Raw genomic sequence first — 19683 nt, forward strand, 5'->3', positions numbered from 1 at the left:
CATTCCAGGGATTGAAAAGAAACAGCCTTCCATGAAGTAGTTATACCATTTTCTGTCTATGGTTGTTTTTATTTGCTTTTTTTAGTCTTCATATTTTGATATTTTTGGCTACCTGCCATTAAATACTGCATTCATAATACATCAAAATGTGACCCCTTATTCAGAGTCAAGCAGTGAAACATTATCCTTAGCATTTCCATCATATTTCACACTTGTGGTTTATTTCTCTCTGGGTTCTGAGACATTCAAACAGTTTTTATGTTGCATTTTTTTTCTGCCCTTGCAGGCAATAATTGGTGCAAAAGCCCACTGAATGGTTGGAACAGGGAACACTTCGCATGTTCTGAGAAATCTTAACCAGATTCTTTGTGTTCATATTTTGGTGTGAAATAAGCTCCAAATGTATCCATCAGTTAATGTAGACTTTATATCTTCACCATATTTCTGGGTTCATTTCTTTTCTAAGATTGCAAACTTTATGCATCTAATCTGCAGCCATCTTCTTGTTCATATGTAAGTGAACTTTTCACTCAGTCTTCTCAACTATCTTTATTTTTTGAACTGAGGTAAATACTCGATGTTACCTTCTTAAATAATAAGAATCCAACTTATTCAAAGTATATTTTGGATTTTCCTGGAAAAATGGACTGTTGATCTTCTTATGCAGACCAATTTATTATATGTTTTATATAGGTAGATTTTATGGTATTTAACCAAAGGACATTATAAAATTTACAAAGCAGTGAGAAGTTAGTGTGTCTTGTGAAGTTCAGAGTCAGTGCAGATTTGGATTGAGTTTATAGCCTAAAGGTACTTAACATTTCATCAGAGGGATCTCAACAGTGCATCATGGTCTCAAATAATTTGCTCTGATTTCCTTCTTTCCTTACTTCCTAAGTGTCCTTGCCTGTGGGGTACTACCCCCACCCCATTCTCTTCATTTTATATGCTTGTCCACACAATTGTTTCAATTACTTAGCATTTGGGCTATGTAGAGCTCTAAAGCTCCAAACTAGACTTCTTTCTTCTTTCCTGGTTAATGTACTGGTAAGAGCTAATATTTGAGTGTGTCCTGTGAACCCACCTGTAGAATTGATGCTCCTAACTCCTGTGGCCCTTTGCCTTTTGGCGTGCCATTTTTTCCTACATCAAATCAGTACCTAAACCTTTTCATTTTCATCCCTGTGGTGGCCCTGACCCCTCATTTTCATCCCTGTGTCTTTTGTTCTTGCTGCTGTAAAGACTACCAGATAATCTCCCAGAGTCTAGTTGTACCATCTTGGAGCATCCTCCATTTCACCAGTGAGTTTTTAATATTTGAGTCTGATAATGTTTCTTCTGTGTGTTTAAGTTGCAGTCATACTTCAGTGTCAAAGGTGTAGACCAGTCTCCTTTGCCTGACACAAACTGACTTTTTTTCTCAGATTCCTCCTACTTGTCCACCTTTATCTCCAGTCACTTCCTGCCTCACAGCCTCCTCCTTGGTAGGATGAGTACTGAGCCACCCCTGTGGGTACCTCACACACTTGCTATTTGATGCTGCTTGGGAATTCACCCATATGTTCTCTTGGACTTTCTTTTTCTTTTATGAACTGCATAATTGCAGTCCTTTTAATTTCCCAAGATTTAGCTAAAATCTTACTTCATCCCCAAAGCCTTTGCTCATTTGCTGCACCATTCATTCAACAATAACAGGTGAGCAAGTCATCTGACCTGGTTCCAGCCCTCAGGGAGGAACAGGCAAGACATGTAATTAAGCACAGGATTACAATAAAAATGTTTTCTTCTATGGAGCAAGAAGGGGGTTTTGGAAGCAAGTGGTATTCAAGTAGAAACCTGAAGGATGATGAGAACTAACTAGTCAAGAAATGGGTGTCAGAGCATAGGGAAGGAATTTCAGGTTATCTGAAGAGAGTCGTAGTTAAGGGCCATGGATTAGCCCAGGAACATGGCATGCACAAAGCCCTGAAGTTTATTAGTCTGCAGCAGCAGGACCCAGATGTGTGTGCAGAGACTGGGTAATGTGTGGCCATCAGGGGAATACAAATGAAAACTTCTACGAGGTACCATCTCAGACCCCTTTAGAATAGCTAAAATAAAAACTACTGATGATAGCCAAGTTGGCAAGAATGTACAGCAACTGACATTCTTGTGGGAGCATGAAATGGATGACTTTCTGAAAAGCTTTCAAAGAGTTTTCCAAATTTAAACCTAAACCTTGTGATATAGGTACTCCACTTCTAGAAATTTACCTAGGAGATATGAAAGGATATTCACAAAAACATTTGTATAGACATTTTTGTAGAAGTATTTTAAAGAAGTTCAAAACCAGAAAGAGTTCAAATGTCTTTCAACAAAATGGTACACTATAAAAAATGTGGCATACAATGGAATACCACACAGCAGTAAAAGATGATGCATTACTAAAAAATATGGTAATATGGATGAATCTCACAAACATTAAGCTAAAATAATAATAATAATAGCCAAACACAGAAGAGTAAATGTTGCATGATTCCATTTGATGAAATCTGAGAGCAGACTAAACTGATCTATTGTGATGGAAATTAGAATATCAGAATTGTATGTTTGCAGGGAGCAGTGGATGGACATAGTTTGGAAAGGGGCATAGAAAAACCCATGAGTTAGTGGAAATATTCTCTGTATTATTTTGAATAATGATTGTAATTGTCAAAATTCATGAGTGCACATATGTATTGCATGTTGTTAGATCTCAAGTTTAAAATGCTTCATAAAATATAGTGCACTCATAAACATGATGTACGTCCACATCAAAATGGAAAGACGTTCATGATAAACTGTGTCAACCATAACCCTTTGTGCATGTTGAGTAAAGTATTAAGAATGAGCTTTAAAATTTTATTCTTTAACTTCTTATATGTTTTCTAATTTATTTTGAATTAACATTTTATGAATGAAGTAATATTTATTATACATTGAGGTATTTAAATTAGACTGCATCCCTATTTATTAAAATGCAGGAAATTATTAACTGAACCATCTAATATGAGAAATAGTCTTAAATAAAATATTATGACTATTTTCAAGTTACAATTTTATTTTCAGTGCTTAGGAGAAATCAGAGTATAGCTTTTAAAGTTTAGAAAACATTTTTTCACTTATTTTAAAATATAATCCCAAATATATAGCAAGAGTATACAATGAAAGTCAAAGTACTTGGCCACTCCTGTCTCCTTGTTCTTTATCTCTTCTCACTGGAGGTAGTTGACTAAATGAATTTATTTTGTGTACAGGGAAAGAGATGTATATTCACATATGTTCTCAGACACACATATGCACGTTTGTATTGAACAGATGATAGCATGCTAGGCACATTGTACTGTTATCTTTTGAGTGGGTCTTTTTTTTTTATTGTGCAAAATGCATAACATAAAATGTACCCTTTGAACGATTTTTAAGTCTACAGTTCTGTGACACCAAAACATTCACATTATTATCTAGCCATCACCATCATCCATTTCTAGTAATTTTTCACCATCTCAAACTGAAATTTTTTACCCATTAAATACTAGTTCCCATTTGTCTCTGCTCCCACTGCCAGCTACTGACAACCACCATTCTGTTTTGTGTCTCTATACATTTGATTATTCTAGGTACCTCATAAGTAGTATTATGCAATATTTGTCCTTTTGTGTTGGCCTGTTTTGCTTGCACAGTGTCTTCAAGGTTCATCTGTTACAGCATGCATCAGAATTTCCATCCTCCCTAGGGGGCTGCATGACATTTTATAATATGTACAGACCACATTTGTTGTATGCATTTGCCTTTGATGGACATTTGAGTTGTTTCTACTTTTTGGCTATTGTGAATATGTAACATTGGTGTACAAAAATCTGTTTGAGTCTTTTATTTCATCCTTTTGTGTATGTATCCCAAAGTAGAATTGCTAGATCATTTAAAATTTTGAGGAAGCCCTGTGTTGTTTTCCACAGTGGCTATACCATTTTAGGTTCTCACAAGAAATGTACAGAATACTTTCTTCATATCCACTTGTTTGCTATTTTTAAAATAACAGCTCTCCTAATGGGTATTGTACCATGCGTTTTTAAAGCATTTCTTGGAGAATCTTTTATAAAGTCTATTTAATGAATGGAACTTAATTTATTTACTTCTAATTGATTACCATGTAGTTTTATTTCTGATCTCTTGCTAATGCATACAGTGTATCTTTAGTGTATATAGTGTTTTCATTTTTTTTAAACTTTAAAATATTTCCTGACTTTTTTGAGAGAGCATGGAAAAGTATCTTTGCATTTTACAATTTGATATTGTGAGCAATACTTAAGAATACCTATTCCTGTACAACATTAGCATCACAGTACGTTATTCAACGTTTTCATCTTTTTAATCTGATAGGTGAAAAGTGGCATCTTATTGAGGCTTCAACTTGTATTTCCTTAGTGAGATTAAATTTGTTTTCATTTTGGGGAACCACTTATTTCTGAAACATCTGCTTCATATACTTTGTTTTTCTTTTGCATTTTTGGTGCCCTTTTCTTACAGTTTTATATAAACAGGAACACTGAGTAAATGGTGCATGAAACAGTTGTGATTCTTGCACTCATGGAGCTTATGGTCTGTGGAGGAAAGCAACAATACAATGTATAATTCACTTTTGTTATAAATGCTATGAAAGAAAAGTTTGGGATTTTATGAAAAATAAAATTTAAGTGAGGTTTGGGTATGATGTGGTAGCCAGTAGTGGCTTCTAATGGATTCATAATTGCAACTAGGCAAATACTAGAAGGGAAAACATTTTAGGCAGATTGAGAGCATGAATTTAGAGCTGAAAGAAGAGCTAGATATGGAGTGAATCAGGGAAGAAATAATGAAATTAACTTATTCATCTTCTTTTCCTCAAACATGAAATCTTTAAACAGGCATCGATATTTAAAGATACAAGTTTCTACAATTATTTTATGAGGAGTCTTAAGAATAAAAATCTTATTTTTACTCTCATACAGATAATCCCCATAAATCAGATTACCTAATGTCTTTAGGGTATATATTGATTCTTTGGCGGCCTCTATCTTTTTGAGTTTTCCATTTAACTAATTTTTTAATTTATGAATGAAACTCTGTATGTCATCTTGTATTATTTCATATTTCCCCAAATGTGTGATTATAAATTCAGCTCATTGTCTCATGTGAAATTAATTTGTGATTCTTTGAAGCTTATTAGGTGACGCATTGTTTGCTACTAAGTTGTCTGTAACTTTTTCACCATTAGGGAGAAAGGCTCTTCCAGTATGTCCTCCTGAGTGTGACTACATTCCAAATGGCTGATGAGTTTACGTATCGGGAGAAGTGACATTTGCAGAAAATGATTTACTGCTTCTTGTGCTCTCCAGTAAATTCTTAAGTGTAAATTCTGCATACTAGGCAAAAAGCAGTGACAGAAATGCTCAGTTTAATTTTGATCAGTTATTTCCTTCCTTAAGATTTTTATTTCAAATTCCCCAGCATTGAAATAGAAACACAGAAGTATATTAATTAGTTACAAATCAAGTCAGTACTGTAAAAAGTGAAACACCAGTATTGTTAATTTTTCAGAGTGCCTACTTTTCTCAATTTTGCTACATGTATGTGCTGTGTTTCCTTCATTTCCCTTTTCACCTTTGCTTCTAGATCTCCTATTTATTAGGAAATGAAGTGTACACGTAAAAATTGTTTGCCAGAAATTAGACCATGTCTTGGTAGTAACAAACCAATGGACCATATGTGGGGGGCACATGTTTTTGGATATGTTTTCCTATGTCTTTCTTAGAAATAGTTCATTCAGTTAGTACTTTTGAACATCAAGTGAATGGAAATACTTTGAAGTGCCTGTATTTGTTCTAAGTAAAATTTTTTGGTTGGGCATGGTGACATATGCCTGTAATCCCAGCTGCTTGGGAGGTTTAGATAGGAGAATGGCAAGTTTGAGGCCAGCCTCTGCAACTTAGCAAGGCCCTAAATAACTTAGTGAGACCTTGACTCATCATAAAAAACATAAAAGGGGCTGGGAATGTAGCTCAGTGATAAATTGCCCCTGGGTTAAATCCCCAGTACACACCATCCCATTTTTTAATGTTGGATATAGCTATTTCCCATTCCTTTTATTTAAATTATTAAAGTCTTGAAAATATAGTTAATACTCTCTTAATTTTTGTCTTACCACTAACAGTAGCAATTTTAGGTGGTATTTTTTATAAGCTCATGTAACTTCTGTTCTTGCTTATATTTTTAGAAATATTTTTTGATGTGTTGTTTCTGTAAGTATTCTGTTCTAATTTTGTGGCTATCACGAAATGATGATGATCATTGTTATGTTTCTCAATAATTAGGTCAATAGCTTTCCTTTTTTAGGGGAGTACCATTTGTTCTCTTATCCCTTGTATGCTGAAGTGCTTATCACATATGTTCTAGAATACAGGGCAATTTTGTGTGCTTACAGGTTTCTGCTTTTGTCTTTGATACTGAATGGTCACATGGCAAGTGTTTTTGTCTTACACAGTGAATATTTTATATCAAACCAAACTTTCCTGCCTGTAAGAATCTTCTGGTTTATAATCCTTTTTTTCAACCATTCTTATAGATGGTTTAGAGGGTCATACAGTAGGAAAAACAGGCAGTTCAGTTAAAGAGGTCTACTCACTAACCTTATTATTTGTTCGGTGTCACATTACTAGACTGTTGCTTCATATTTAAAATTATGTTGTTCGTTTTTTCCCATTGGCTGTTTTGTTCTGTCTGATTAGAGAGTCTGTGTTAAGAAAAACTAAAGCTGTGATCTTTCTGGCCTGCTATTATGACCTTATTTAAGCCTGTTTTGACCTAATCATGCAATTTTTCCTAAAAACCTGCAGTGGCATGCTACTCTATAAGGAAAGTCTCCAGGCTTCCATGACACAATACCTTAGCTTTTTTTTATAAGCATGTTTAAAATCAGTCTGATTAAAAAGAAACAGCAACATCAAAGAACCGATAATAATTCATTTTTTCCCCCACAAATTTGATGGCTATTTTGAGATTTTTTCCTCAATTTTTATGTCTGACCCACAGATGTGTTAATTCTGTGGCACTGTTTTGTTAATTTTAAACACCTTTTACCAACTGCAAAGATAGGTTTCTCCTTATTACTCTTTTCTAGAATTTTTCACAAATTTATTCATTTTAACTTTTATCACTTCCTTTTCCTCTTATATTATCTTTCTACTTAATCTTTGACTTTATTTTTTTAAGATTTTCCATCCGTCCCTATTTTCTGCTTTTTCAGTCCCCTAAAACTTACTATTATTTTTTTATACTGGGTATTGAACCTAGGGGTGCTTTGCCACTGTGCTGCTTTCTCATTTCTTTTTATTTTGAGACAGGGCCTAAGTTGCTAAGACTAATCTCTGACTTGGAATTCTCCTGTCTCAGCCTCCTGAGTAGATAGGATTATAGGCATGTACCATCCTACCCAGCTTGCTAACTTAAAGTTTGTTTTTTAAATATTTTTTTAGTTGTTGATGGACCTTTACTTCATTTATTTATTTTTATACAGTACTGAGAATTGAACCCAGTGCCTCACACATGCTAGGCCAGCGCCCTACCACTGAGCAACAACCCCAGCCTCCTAACTCAAATTTATATGGCCCTTTTTCCTAAGCTTGCTTTTCTTTTTTTTTTTTTTTTTAATTTTTTTGACAGTGTTGTATATTTAGACATATTGTACATACATGGAGTATAACTTATTCTAGTTAGGATCCCATTCTTGTGGTTATACATGATGTGAAGTGTCACTGGGGGTATATTCATATTTGAACATAGGAAAGTGATGTCTGATTTATTCAGCTGTCTTTCCTATTCCCATAAGCTTGCTTTTCTATTGGAGTAGTTCCTTTTGGATGTCCCACTATCATCAATAACCCAGACCAAATTTATGTTCATTATTCCAAAGTGAGTTCCCTTTTCAATTCTACTCCGCTTTCTGTTTATTAATACTACTGCTCCATTAGACACTTAGCATTTGAATCCCAAGTCATATTTGCTGTGATCATTTTCTTGAACTTCAATCAGTTCCTAATTTTTCTTGATTCTCTCTCATGAAATTTCTCTGTTTTCTTCTTTCTTCTCCATATTTCTTATCACTATCACATTCTAGAGTGTTTCACCTCACACCTAGATTATAGAATCTTCATACTAAACTGACCCTTCCTTTTCTAATTTATTTTGCATGTGTCTGTGAGCTTGGCCTAATAGAAAAAACTCTTTGTAAGTACTAATATTAAACTGAATCTCATTCATTGATTGGTCAAGGTAAACTTCTCAGTGTTGGGCATGCAAATGTGAACCAAACAGCATGTCCAGTTCCTGCTCTCTTAGACTTAGGTTTTAATGGAGAATAGGAGTGAATAGGAGAGAGGAGGCAATGAATGGGTAACTTTGATTTGTGATACAAGCTGTGATATGATAGGGAAGTATCCATTTAGCTTGGGTGCTTATGGAGACTTCTCTGATTAATTTATATTTGAGGCAGTTGGGACCAACCAGTTGGAAAAAGAGAAGATAATAATGGAAAACATCTTAGCGAGAGGCTTTGTCTTTAACCACATGACATACATCAAAGCATCTCAGGCATCATGGGGATGGAGGAGGAATGGATTGGTCACAAGCAGAGCAGGGAAAGCTAGTTGCAGAATATAATGTTATTCTTTACTTAGTCGACTGTTCTTTGGAAACCATTTGTGTCTGTGGACAGGAGCTATGTAGCAAAGTTGATAAAGGTGAAAAAATTATTTTTAGGGTGATTTTCTCCCCATTTCTTTCAGTTTTTTTAAATTGTAGTTATTTTGTCTTCTAGATCAGCAAAGAAGTTGTTTCGACCAACTTATAAAATAATTGGGTTTCCACATTTCGTGATCAGATTAAATCCTAAAGTGTCCTGACATTTCAGGTTACCAGCACTGTCATAAGGCAAAAGGGACAAGTTAGGTCCATGGTCTCTAGAGTGTGGTTAAATCAGGCAATCACTATAATGATACATAAAAGGACTAGTTGTGAGCAAAGGCGTTAGGGTGGGCGGGACACCTTATGCTTGGATTTAGTTGCGTTCTTAAAAAAACAGAATTTTTAGAAATTTCCAGCTTTTTTCTAAGTTCTTGATTTTTTTCTCTGAGATTCTGAACATTGTCTGGACATTTGGGTTTCTTTAGATGCTATAATGAATCATCATATTCTTCAGGTAAAATAATTAGTTGGATGATCCCCATGACAATGTAAATTTAACTTACTTTTTTGTATTTTATGCAAGGAATTTTTAGATATAATTTATTTTTGTGTTTTTAGAAACTGTGTCCATTATCCACTCTGTCACTGGTAAATGATCCTGCTTGTGTTTTAGTAAATCAGATGTTGTATTAATGTTGGGCTTCTAATATATTTTTTTTGTGCCTTCTAGTATATTACTTTTTTGTGACTTCTAACATATTAATTTTTTGGTATAGGTATATTGAAACAAATACTATCCTTAAAATAGCCCTCCACTAAACAGTCAAGCATGTACTGAGTAAAGTACCTTGCTAGGTGCTTTGTAGGATTCAGAAATAAATCATATGTGGCTCCTGACATTAACAGTCTTGGCAACTGTTTGGGAAATTATACCCTTTTGGAGAGGAGCCTCATGACCTGCATGACCTTGCCCTAGGAAAGGAACGGTTGGCTAAGACACTTTACTAGGGATGCTTTATCACTGGAACCCTAAAGTTGAAATTCATTCATTGGTTTAAAAATTTTTTTTCACAGCATAAATTCTGGCTATACTTAAAGGCTATTTTAAAATGTTAATTCTACTTTAATTTTTATTTGAACTTATATTTGTTAATGTAACCTCTTCTTATTGTCTCCATAGGTTTCTACAAAAAGGTCAGTTTGAAGTCGTGACTGGTGGATGGGTTATGCCTGATGAGGCTACTTCACATTATTTTGCCTTAATTGACCAGCTAATTGAAGGACATCAATGGCTGGAAAAAAATCTAGGTATGTGTTGGTGTTTTCCCCATTCATTTGGGCTATTTTGGGTTATTAAATTGGGAGAATGTGAGATGAGGCTTCATTTTATTTTTCAAATAATTAATTTTCCTAGCACTGATAATTGTTGAAGACTTTATCCTTCATTAATTCATAATATTTCTTGGTATAGGTGTTTTGTGTACAGGTCTGTACCTATGCCATAATATGTAATTGTTTCATTTAGTGTAATCTACCTTGTGTAATCTGATATTTTATGTATCAATTTTGTTATTTTTAGAACTAGTTGTTATATATTAGTTAAGATTTGATTATAAGAGACAAAACCCTTTTATTATCTTACACCAAAAAAATAAAGATGTAATAATGTCAGTGGGAATTCAAGAGATGGTAGCTTCAGGTAAAATTGGATCCAAGAACTCAAATTATGTTTTCTGGGTACCATGTCTTTGGATCTTCCTGTTTGTGCTTCAGTCTTCTCCCACATGGTTGTAAGATGACCCTAGGTACCTGAGACTCATTTTTCAGGCTGGTAACTAGGAGAAGTATTTTTCTTTCATCTTTTGTCTGATTGGTTCAGCTTAGTTCAGGAGCTTATTCCTAGGCCAGTTTATGTGTCTAGAAGTGTAGGAACTAGAATCCCTGAGGCCAAGTCATTTTATGGTGAGGGCCTGGGAGCAGAGGTCTTCTATGTGAATGTCCCCATGGAATACATCCAGTCTGAGAGAAAAAATCTACCACAAGAAGTGAGACAGAGGGTACTGGACTGAGAAAGTCAGATGTCCACTATATCTCATAAAAACTTAGGACTAATTGAAATCTTTCTGAAATCTAATATTTGCATTTTGTAACATGACATATGGCTCTTCAAATACTTCATATCTCAGTATAATTTTATAGTTTTATTTATGGTAAGCATAGATTTTTTTATTAATAGTTACTTTGTTATTTAGAAGTTTTTCCCCCCACAAGGGATAAAATCCCTCGCTCTAGTAACTTTTTCTTTACTTTCTATCTTGACATTTTCACATTTAAAAAGAAGTTGTGAGAATATTTCAAATAACTGCCCCTATTCATGCAGATTCACAGATTATAATTTTGACACATTTGTTTTGTTTTCCATATTATTGTTATTATTGTTGTGGTTATTATTATTTGAACCTTTGAGAAGAGGTTGCAGATATCATACCTATAAGGAAAGAGTAAAAATAGCAGTTCTAAAACTAATATCAAATAGTCTAGATATTGCTTGACAGGTAGATCTTTGACTGTCCTGGGGACTTGGATTTCCTAAATGGTAAGAGTGGCTCACTGGTTTTAAACTGCCAACAATGTACTGTATGCTAAACACTCACTTTTCTTCTGGGTGTCTGGAATCTTACTGTCCTAGGCAAAGGGTGCTTAAGTGACCAGCTCCCAGTGAAAACCGTGGACACCAAGTGTCTAATGAGTTTCCTTGGTTGATAACATTTTGTACATTTTGTCACAATTTGGTGCTGAAAGACTTAAACACATCCTGTGTGCATCCACATGGAGAGGACTCTTGCAAGCTCATGTTAGGTTTCCTCTGGGCTCTGCTCCATGTGCCTTTTTCCCTCTGCTGATTTTCATTCTTTATCTTTCCTCCGTAGTAAATCATAGTTGTGAGTAGGACATATTGAGACCTGTAAGTTTTCTTAACAAATCACTAAACCTAGGGGTGGTCTGAGAGACCCTCTACACAGTGTGCCTTTTTTAAAATACTGAACTATGTTGTAAGCCAAGAGTATTTACTTCATATACCTCACTTGTATGTTTTTTTTTTTTTACTTTTGGTACTGGAGATTGAACTCAGGGGCACTTGATCACTGAGTCACATTTTCAGCCCCATTTTGTATTTGATTTAGAGACAAGGTCTCACTGAGTTGCTTAGCATATCACTTTTGCTGAGACTGGCTTTGGACTCAAGATCCTTCTGCCTCAGACTCCCAAGCCTCTGGGATTACAGGCATGGGCCACCATGCCTGGCAGATTTTTTTTCTTTATATTTAGCTTTTATTGAAGTATAATTTTCATCTTAAATGTGACCTTCAGTGAATTTTGACAAGCGCATATACCCATTTGATATACTTTTCAAAAATCCCAGAAAATTCTCTCATCTCTTCAACTTTCCCCTGCAGTCATCTGTTCTCTGATTTCTATCACTGTAGAGTTTTGCCTGTTGCAGAACTTATGTATGAAGAGTGTATACCCTTTTGGATCTAGTTTCTTTTGCTGAGTTTAGTTTTTTCCCTTACAGCTTTATTGAGATATGCTTTGTAGACCGTAAAACTCACCTATTTAAAGTATACAGTTCAGTGATTTTTAGTATATTCAGAGTTATATAACCATGACCCTGATCCTTATTTTTAGAACTTTTGTAGCATCCCCAGAAGAAACCTTATACCCATTAAGTTTTGCCTTTCTAGTTCCTTTTTACCCTGCCCAAGCTAGCTTGACGATAGTCCCCCTTTAATATCTGGGGAAGATTGGCTGTAGAACTCCTCACAGATAGAAATCTCTTAAATAAAATGGTATATAATGAATAATAATAAAATGCAAGTCTCTTAAATAAAATGGCATATAATCTTTGCATGTGCTTCTTCCCAGTACAATGTAAATGCTGTGTAAATAATTTTTTATGGGAATAATGACTAGAAAAACATTTGTATGTGTCCAGTACAGATATAATTATACTTATAAGTATTTTTTGATCCATGGTGGGTAGAGTCCACAGATGTGTGGATGCAGAGGGCTGATTGTATGCGGATTTGACTGTTCTGGACATTTCACCTAAATGGAAGCATACAATATGTGACTTTTTGATTCTGACTTCTTTCACTTGGCATCTTTTCAGAGTTCCTTCTTGTTGTAGCATACATCAGTGATTCATTCTTTTATATGGCTCCATAATAATTGGTTGTGTAGATATACCACATTAGTTTATCCATTCTTTTTTTTAGTGATGGATTTTATGATATGTAAATTATCATCAATAAAAACTATACATTAAACAAGTGAAATTTCACTAAACATAAAAGAATAAAAATGTATTTTAAAAACTCAGTGCTAAAATTCAGTCCTAAGTTTTATCCATTCTTCAGTTGATGGACACTTGGGTTGTTTCTCCTTTTTGGTTACTATTATTAATTCTGCAAAGTACATTTGTGTAAAAGTTATTGTGTGTATGTGTGTGTATATATATATGTGTGTGTGTGTGTGTGTGTGTGTGTGTTTACATATCTCTTGGATATATACATAGAAGTAGATTTACTGGGTTTTATGGGAACTCTGTATTCAGCATTTTAAGAAACTGTCTTTAAAAAATGATTTTATCATTTCACTTTTCCACCAATAATGTCTGAAGGTTCTACTTTCTCCATTATCTTCAACAGCATCAGTTACTGCATTTTTTATGTGTCTTTTTTATTTAACCATCCTAGTGTGTTTGACATGACATATAATCATGATTTTGATTTGCATTTCCCTAAAGACTATTAATGTAAAAAATCTTTTCATGTGTGTATTGGCTACTTATAGATCTTTTTTGGAGAAATGTTTATTTAGATCCTTTGCCTATTTTGTAGTAGGTTTATTTGTCTTTTTATTGTTGGCTTATATGAGTTCTTTATACTCTGGATAAAAATGTCAGATAATGATTTGCAAATATTTTTCTTCAACTATATGGATTGTCTTTTGACTCTTAAAGGTGTTCTTTGAAGTATACAGTTTTAAATTTTGTTTTGTTTTGAGATGGAGTCTTGCTACAAGCTAATCTCAAAGTCCTTGGTGCAAGTGATCCTCCTGCATTAGCCTCCTGAGGAATTATAGGCAGTCACCATTATACCTGGAAAAAAATTTTTGGAGTGGTACTGGGGATTAAACCCAGGGGAGCTTTATCACTGAGCCACATCCCCAGGCCTTTATTTTTTTATTTTGCGACAGGGCCTGGCTAAGCTGCTTAGGGCCTAGCTAAATTGCTGAGGCTGCCCTTGTGCCTCAGCCTCCTGAGTTGCTGGGATTACAGGCATGTACACCACCATGCCTGGTAAAATTTTTAATTTTGAAGTTCAGTTTACCTAATTTTTCCTTTGTCACATGTGCTTTTAATGTCATTGTTAGAAATCATTGTCTAACCCAAGATCATACAGATTTAATTGTTTTCTTTCAAATAATTTTATGATTTTAGTTATTGGGTCTGCGATCTATTCTGAGTTAATGTTTGTGTATAGTAGCTAGTAGGGTTACACATTCATTTCTTTGCATGTTGATAACCGTTGTCCCAACATCCTGTTGCAAGATGATTTGATCTCCATTCAGTTGTCCTGACAATCAGTTTGCCATGATGTGAAGGTTTAATTTTGGGCTTATGAGCCTGTCTCCTTTGACTTTATATCTATTCTTATTCCAGTACCTCTCCTTGATTTTTTTAGCTTTATAGTGAGTTTTGAGATTGGGAAGTATGAGTCCTCCAACTTCATTCTATTTTTAAGCTTATTTCATCTACTGAGAGTCTTTCATTTTTTTTTTTTTTCCATTTGGATTTTAGTGATTGTGTTGAATATTTTAGTTAACCTGGGGATACATGAAGATGGAACATCTTTCCATTTATGTAGATCTTTAATTTCTATCAATAGTTTTTTTTTAATAGCTTTTAGTATAAAAGTCTTGAACATGATTGTTAAGTTTGTTTCTAGGTATTTTTTCCTTTTGCTGCCATTATAAATGGGATGCTTTTAAAATTTTTATTTAGAAATATTCATTGCTAGAATATAGAAATGCAGTTGATTTTTGAATAGTGTTCTTTTATTTTTGTTGTAGTAAGGATAGAGCCTAGGGTCCTCTACCATAGAACTATATCCCCAGCTCTTTTTAAAAATTTTTCTGAGATAGAGTCTCACTAAGTTGCTGAGATGGACCTTAAACTTGCTATCCTTCTTCCTCAGCCTCCCATGTGGCTGGGATTATAGGTGTGTGCCACCATGCTCGGCTTGTACAGTGATCTTATATCCTGTTATCAGCATAGTTTTTGAGATTCATCTTTGTTTTAGTCAGCTTTTTTGCTGCTGTGACTAAAAGATCTGACAAGAACAATTTTAGAGGAGGAAAAGTTTATTGGAGGGTTATCGTTTCAGAGGTCTCATAGAGTGCTGGCTCCATTCCTTAGGGCCTGAGGTGAGGCAGAACATCATGATGGAAGAGTGTGACAGAGGAAAGTGGCTCACATGATCAGGAAGCAGAGAGAGACTAGGCTCAGTTCAACAAATATACACCTCAAAGGCATGCCCCCAGTGGCCTACCTCCTTCAGCTACTCCCTACCAGCCTCCCTGGGGATTAATTCAGTGTTTGGGTTGAGACTGTCAATCATTTCACCAGTCATTTCACCTCTAAACCTTCTTTCACTGCCTCACACATGAGCTTTTTGGGGAACACTTCACATCAAAAACATAACATTCTTCATTGTTGCATATGTTAGTAGTTCATTCCTTTTGATGAGTGGGTAGTATTTCATTGTTTATCCAGTTTCCTGTCAGACATTTGGGGTGTTTCTGGTTTTTAGTTATTATGACACATACTGCATTACACATTTGTGTACAAGTCTCTTTGTGGGTGTATGTTTCATTGTCATGAATATGCATTAGGTATAGAATTTCTGGGTTGTAGGATAGATGTGTGATAACTTCATAATAAGTATAAAGGAGTTTTTCAGAGTGGTTTTACTATTTTATATTTCACCATCAATGAATTAGAATTCTGTTTAACTTCCTTACCAACATTGTTAATCTTTTTTTAAGCATTCTAATGGGTATACAATGATATTTTTATTTTAATTTGCATTTCTGTGGTGAATAATCATGTTGAGTATTTTTTTATTGTGCTTATTGGCCAGAGGTTTGTCTTACTTTGAAGGTTCTAAGTCTTTGACCCTTTTTCTTTTCAGGTGAGTTTTTTTCTTGTTGTAGCTATTCTCTGTATGTTCTGAATATGAGCTCTTGGTTTTTGGTGATGTCTTTCTTATTTCTTTTAACTGTTTAATACCACTATGTAGAAAAGTTTGGAATTGCAATTATGTGTGTAAGCATATAAATCTTCTAGAAAGCTTACTTTTTATCATTACTAATATTTTATATAATTTATTATTGGTCACAGTAAGTATATATCTTCAAAAATAAAATGTGTGTCTCTTATTAATACTGCTAGGATTAAACCATATATCTGTTTATGTTGTTGAGATCAGGTGTAATAATGACATATGATAATGGGATATTTGCCTTTCTTGTTCCAGATTTTTAAAGGAAATTGCTTAGTTTTACTAAGCATATTGTCTATTATTTTATGGTGGGTATTTTTTTTTATAGCATTGAGAAAATTCTTTTCTTTTTAGTATTTTTCAATTAGCAGTGCATATTGAATGTTACTGGATTTCTTTCAGACATCTATTAACATTATATGGTTTGTCTAATTTGTTCTATGAATATGATAGCTGTTTGCTCAATTAAAAAGTCATTGACTTCCTGGGGTAAATCCCTTTTGGTCTTGGTGCTGTTGAGTTCAATCTGTTTAGTGTTTTTTGTTTATGATTTTTATCTCTGTTTTCATAAGTGAGATTAGTTTTCTTTGTTAATGTGCTACATTTATATGAATTATTTATTGGTTTATGATACTTAATATCATAATTGGGTAGTATTGCACTCTTCTTTATATTCCTTGAAGTTTATGGACATTTGAAAGGGTTTACTGATAAAATTCCCTGCCTACAGGACCTTTTGTTTGAGTTAAATTTTTTGATAATGCTAAAAATTTCGACATAGTTATCGACACTATCTAATTTGCATCTAATTTTTATGAGTAGAAGCCTCATATGAGAATCCTACATAAGTGGAAGATCAGAGTTGTATAATGGTAGATGAATAAACATCTCAACTGTAACCTGTATATATATATATATATTTTTTTTTTTTTTTAATATTTTATCAGGTGTGAAATATATAGTTTTAGTTGAAGGCTCTTATAATCAGTATGATCTAGGTGTGAAAATTTCCATTGACCTCCCCCTCTTAGGTAGAGAAAAAGCACCAGCTTCAAAATGTCTTAAGAATTAGTGAAATATGGTAAATAATTATTCTGGTCAGTTCTACCTGTATATACGAAGATGATTTGTAGCTGTTGTAAAGTGTAAAAGACGGACTGAAAAATCCCTAATGTGGAGATTGGGAATTGTAAATTGAAATGACAGATTTGTGTGTTTTGAGGCTCTCCCCCGCCACAGATGACAGAACTCTGAGATCCTTGAGAGTAGAGCCTTGGTTCTGTTGTCCAACTCAGGTGAATGGCAGTGGCCGAAGAATAGCTGTAAGATGGCATAGTGCTTATTTCAATTTGAACTTATGAATTTCAGTGACGATCTCACTGTCCAGGTGGATGTGAAGTGGCAGCATTCTCCCTGTGGGGAGTCTTCCTGGGAGTACTTAGCAAAGGGTAATGCCAAGTAGATCCTCTGTCTTATAACCCAGGAGGCCTAGAACTCTGATGGATCTGAATGTGTTGTGACTTCTCTTTATTTCATTTCATTTATCAATTTTAAAAAATAACATTTCTTTTCTTTATTTACAGGAGTGAAACCTCGTTCTGGTTGGTCCATTGATCCTTTTGGACACTCCCCAACAATGGCTTATCTTCTAAAACGTGCTGGATTTTCACACATGCTTATCCAGAGAGTTCATTATGCAGTTAAAAAACACTTTGCATGGTATAAAACATTGGAGTTTTTTTGGAGACAGAATTGGGGTATGTAGGGTTTGATGAAAGCTGAAGGTTCTACTTGACAAGATCCCATTTGACATAGATGTTGTTTCACAAGGATTATGAACTCAAGACGTTGTTGGTTTTATTCAGTATCAGTATTGAAATTCAGATTGATAAAAGATAGTCATTCTTTTTTTACTTTCCAGTGTATTTGTATCAAGATTCCTTTAAAGCAGTGAAGTTGATGTTTATTTACAAATCATTGAATCTTTTCTATGTCTAAAGGAAGTAAGTAAATACAAAGAATAGTACTGTGCCAATAATGCTATCATTTGCTTCTGGTTTAAAAAGCACATGCTTTATCACAAAGTTGAACATGCGTGAGAACTGCTATCCAGTCCTTTGTCTTATATTCAGCCTGTGTCCTTCCTTTTGCCTCTCTTGTCTGTGCACCTTATAAGAATTGCCCTTTGAAACCTTAATCCTGTCCTCCTGGAAAAGCCCTCATGTTGTCTATAGTGTCTGTTTTCATTCTGTTCTATGGGCATGCAGGTGTTTCTAAGACATGCTTCTGCTGGCCTTTGTTGAGGCAAGAGAGGACCTTGGCCTCTTGGGAGGCCTTTGCCTTTCTCAATCCCCAATTAATTCTAAATACCTTATTTATTAAGTTACTTTTATTTATTGGCTCATTACTGTGGGTCATACTTTATGTTATATGCTTCGTACCTGCTCTCTTATTTAGGCATTATTACCATCCTTTAAGTCAGGTTCATTATTATGCTTTTGCATTGGTGAAGAAATGGAAGTTTAGCTATGTGAAACCATTTGCTAAAAGTCAGATAGGTAGGGGGTAGCAGAGATTTAGATCTAGTTGTGTACAATCCTGAAGCCCAAGCTCCTAACGCCCTGGTATTGACTTCTCAGTAAGACTTCATCTTGAAAACAAGATTTTGTTGTTAAAATGATGTTAGGACATTTCTGCATTACATCATACTTACTTTCTTGTGTAATCTGTACCCCTTAAGTGTTCCAGAAAATTAATTTGTAAATTCAGACAATAACTTTATTACACATACTGCTGATTTTTCATTAAGGAAAGCAACTAGCTATTAGTAGCTAGATAATTTTTTATTCTGGAAAATTAAACCTGTAAGGAGGACAAGAATTTGTAGGAGGTTATATCCTGTGTAGTTTGATCAAATGCAAAGGAGGATTTGCAAAACAAAGGATTGTTAATTTGCCCATAAGTATCAGTCAGTAAGAAATTGTTGAGTACGTTTATGTATTTAATACTGTGCTAGGAAGAAATATAGAAACATCCTTTCCTGTAAGGAAGTTATTATCTATTTTGATAAAGTATATAGACCAAACCAAATTCAGTAGATAAGATTAAATGTATATGAACTATTAAGTAGTGGGATATAAGAAAAGGAAGGAGGCTGAGGACGTCTTCATCTGTAGGAGAAAGGAGGAGGAAGTTTCTGTCAGTTCTGGGACTTGTGATAACCTCTGCACACATAAAAAGCATTAGTGAACAGCGGAATAGGCTTCAGTGAAACCACTGCTAACACAGAAACATATAAGTTTTAATACTTTAAAAAATTTGCAAAAGTGGTAATTATCTTAACTAAAGACTAAAATTGGAATATTTTAGAACTTAATATACATTTGAACTTGTTGCTTTTTGGAAGATGTCAAATTAAATTGAGCTTGTTTTTGTGTTTATTTATTTATTTATTTATTTATTTATTTTTTGGTAGCACTGGGAATTAGACCCATAGCCAATCCTTAAAGAGTATGCTAGGCAAGAGCTCTACCACTGAGCCACATCCCCAGCCCTTTTTATTTTTTGAGACAATGTCTCAAGGTCTTGCTGAGTTGCT

At 34.4% G+C, this 19683-nt stretch overlaps 1 protein-coding gene across 1 annotated transcript in view; it reads left to right on the top strand.

The window, feature by feature from the left end:
- Man2a1 (mannosidase alpha class 2A member 1) overlaps positions 1–19683 on the top strand; it is a 174480-nt gene that overhangs the window by 55166 nt on the left and 99631 nt on the right. The window contains exons 5-6 of the mRNA XM_047555657.1: positions 9917–10044; positions 17669–17842. Coding sequence (XP_047411613.1) covers positions 9917–10044; positions 17669–17842 — 302 coding nt within the window. The remainder of the gene's footprint in view (positions 1–9916; positions 10045–17668; positions 17843–19683) is intronic.

This window comes from Sciurus carolinensis, chromosome 6 (assembly GCF_902686445.1).
Source record: "Sciurus carolinensis chromosome 6, mSciCar1.2, whole genome shotgun sequence".
NCBI classification, from domain to species: Eukaryota; Metazoa; Chordata; class Mammalia; order Rodentia; family Sciuridae; genus Sciurus; species Sciurus carolinensis.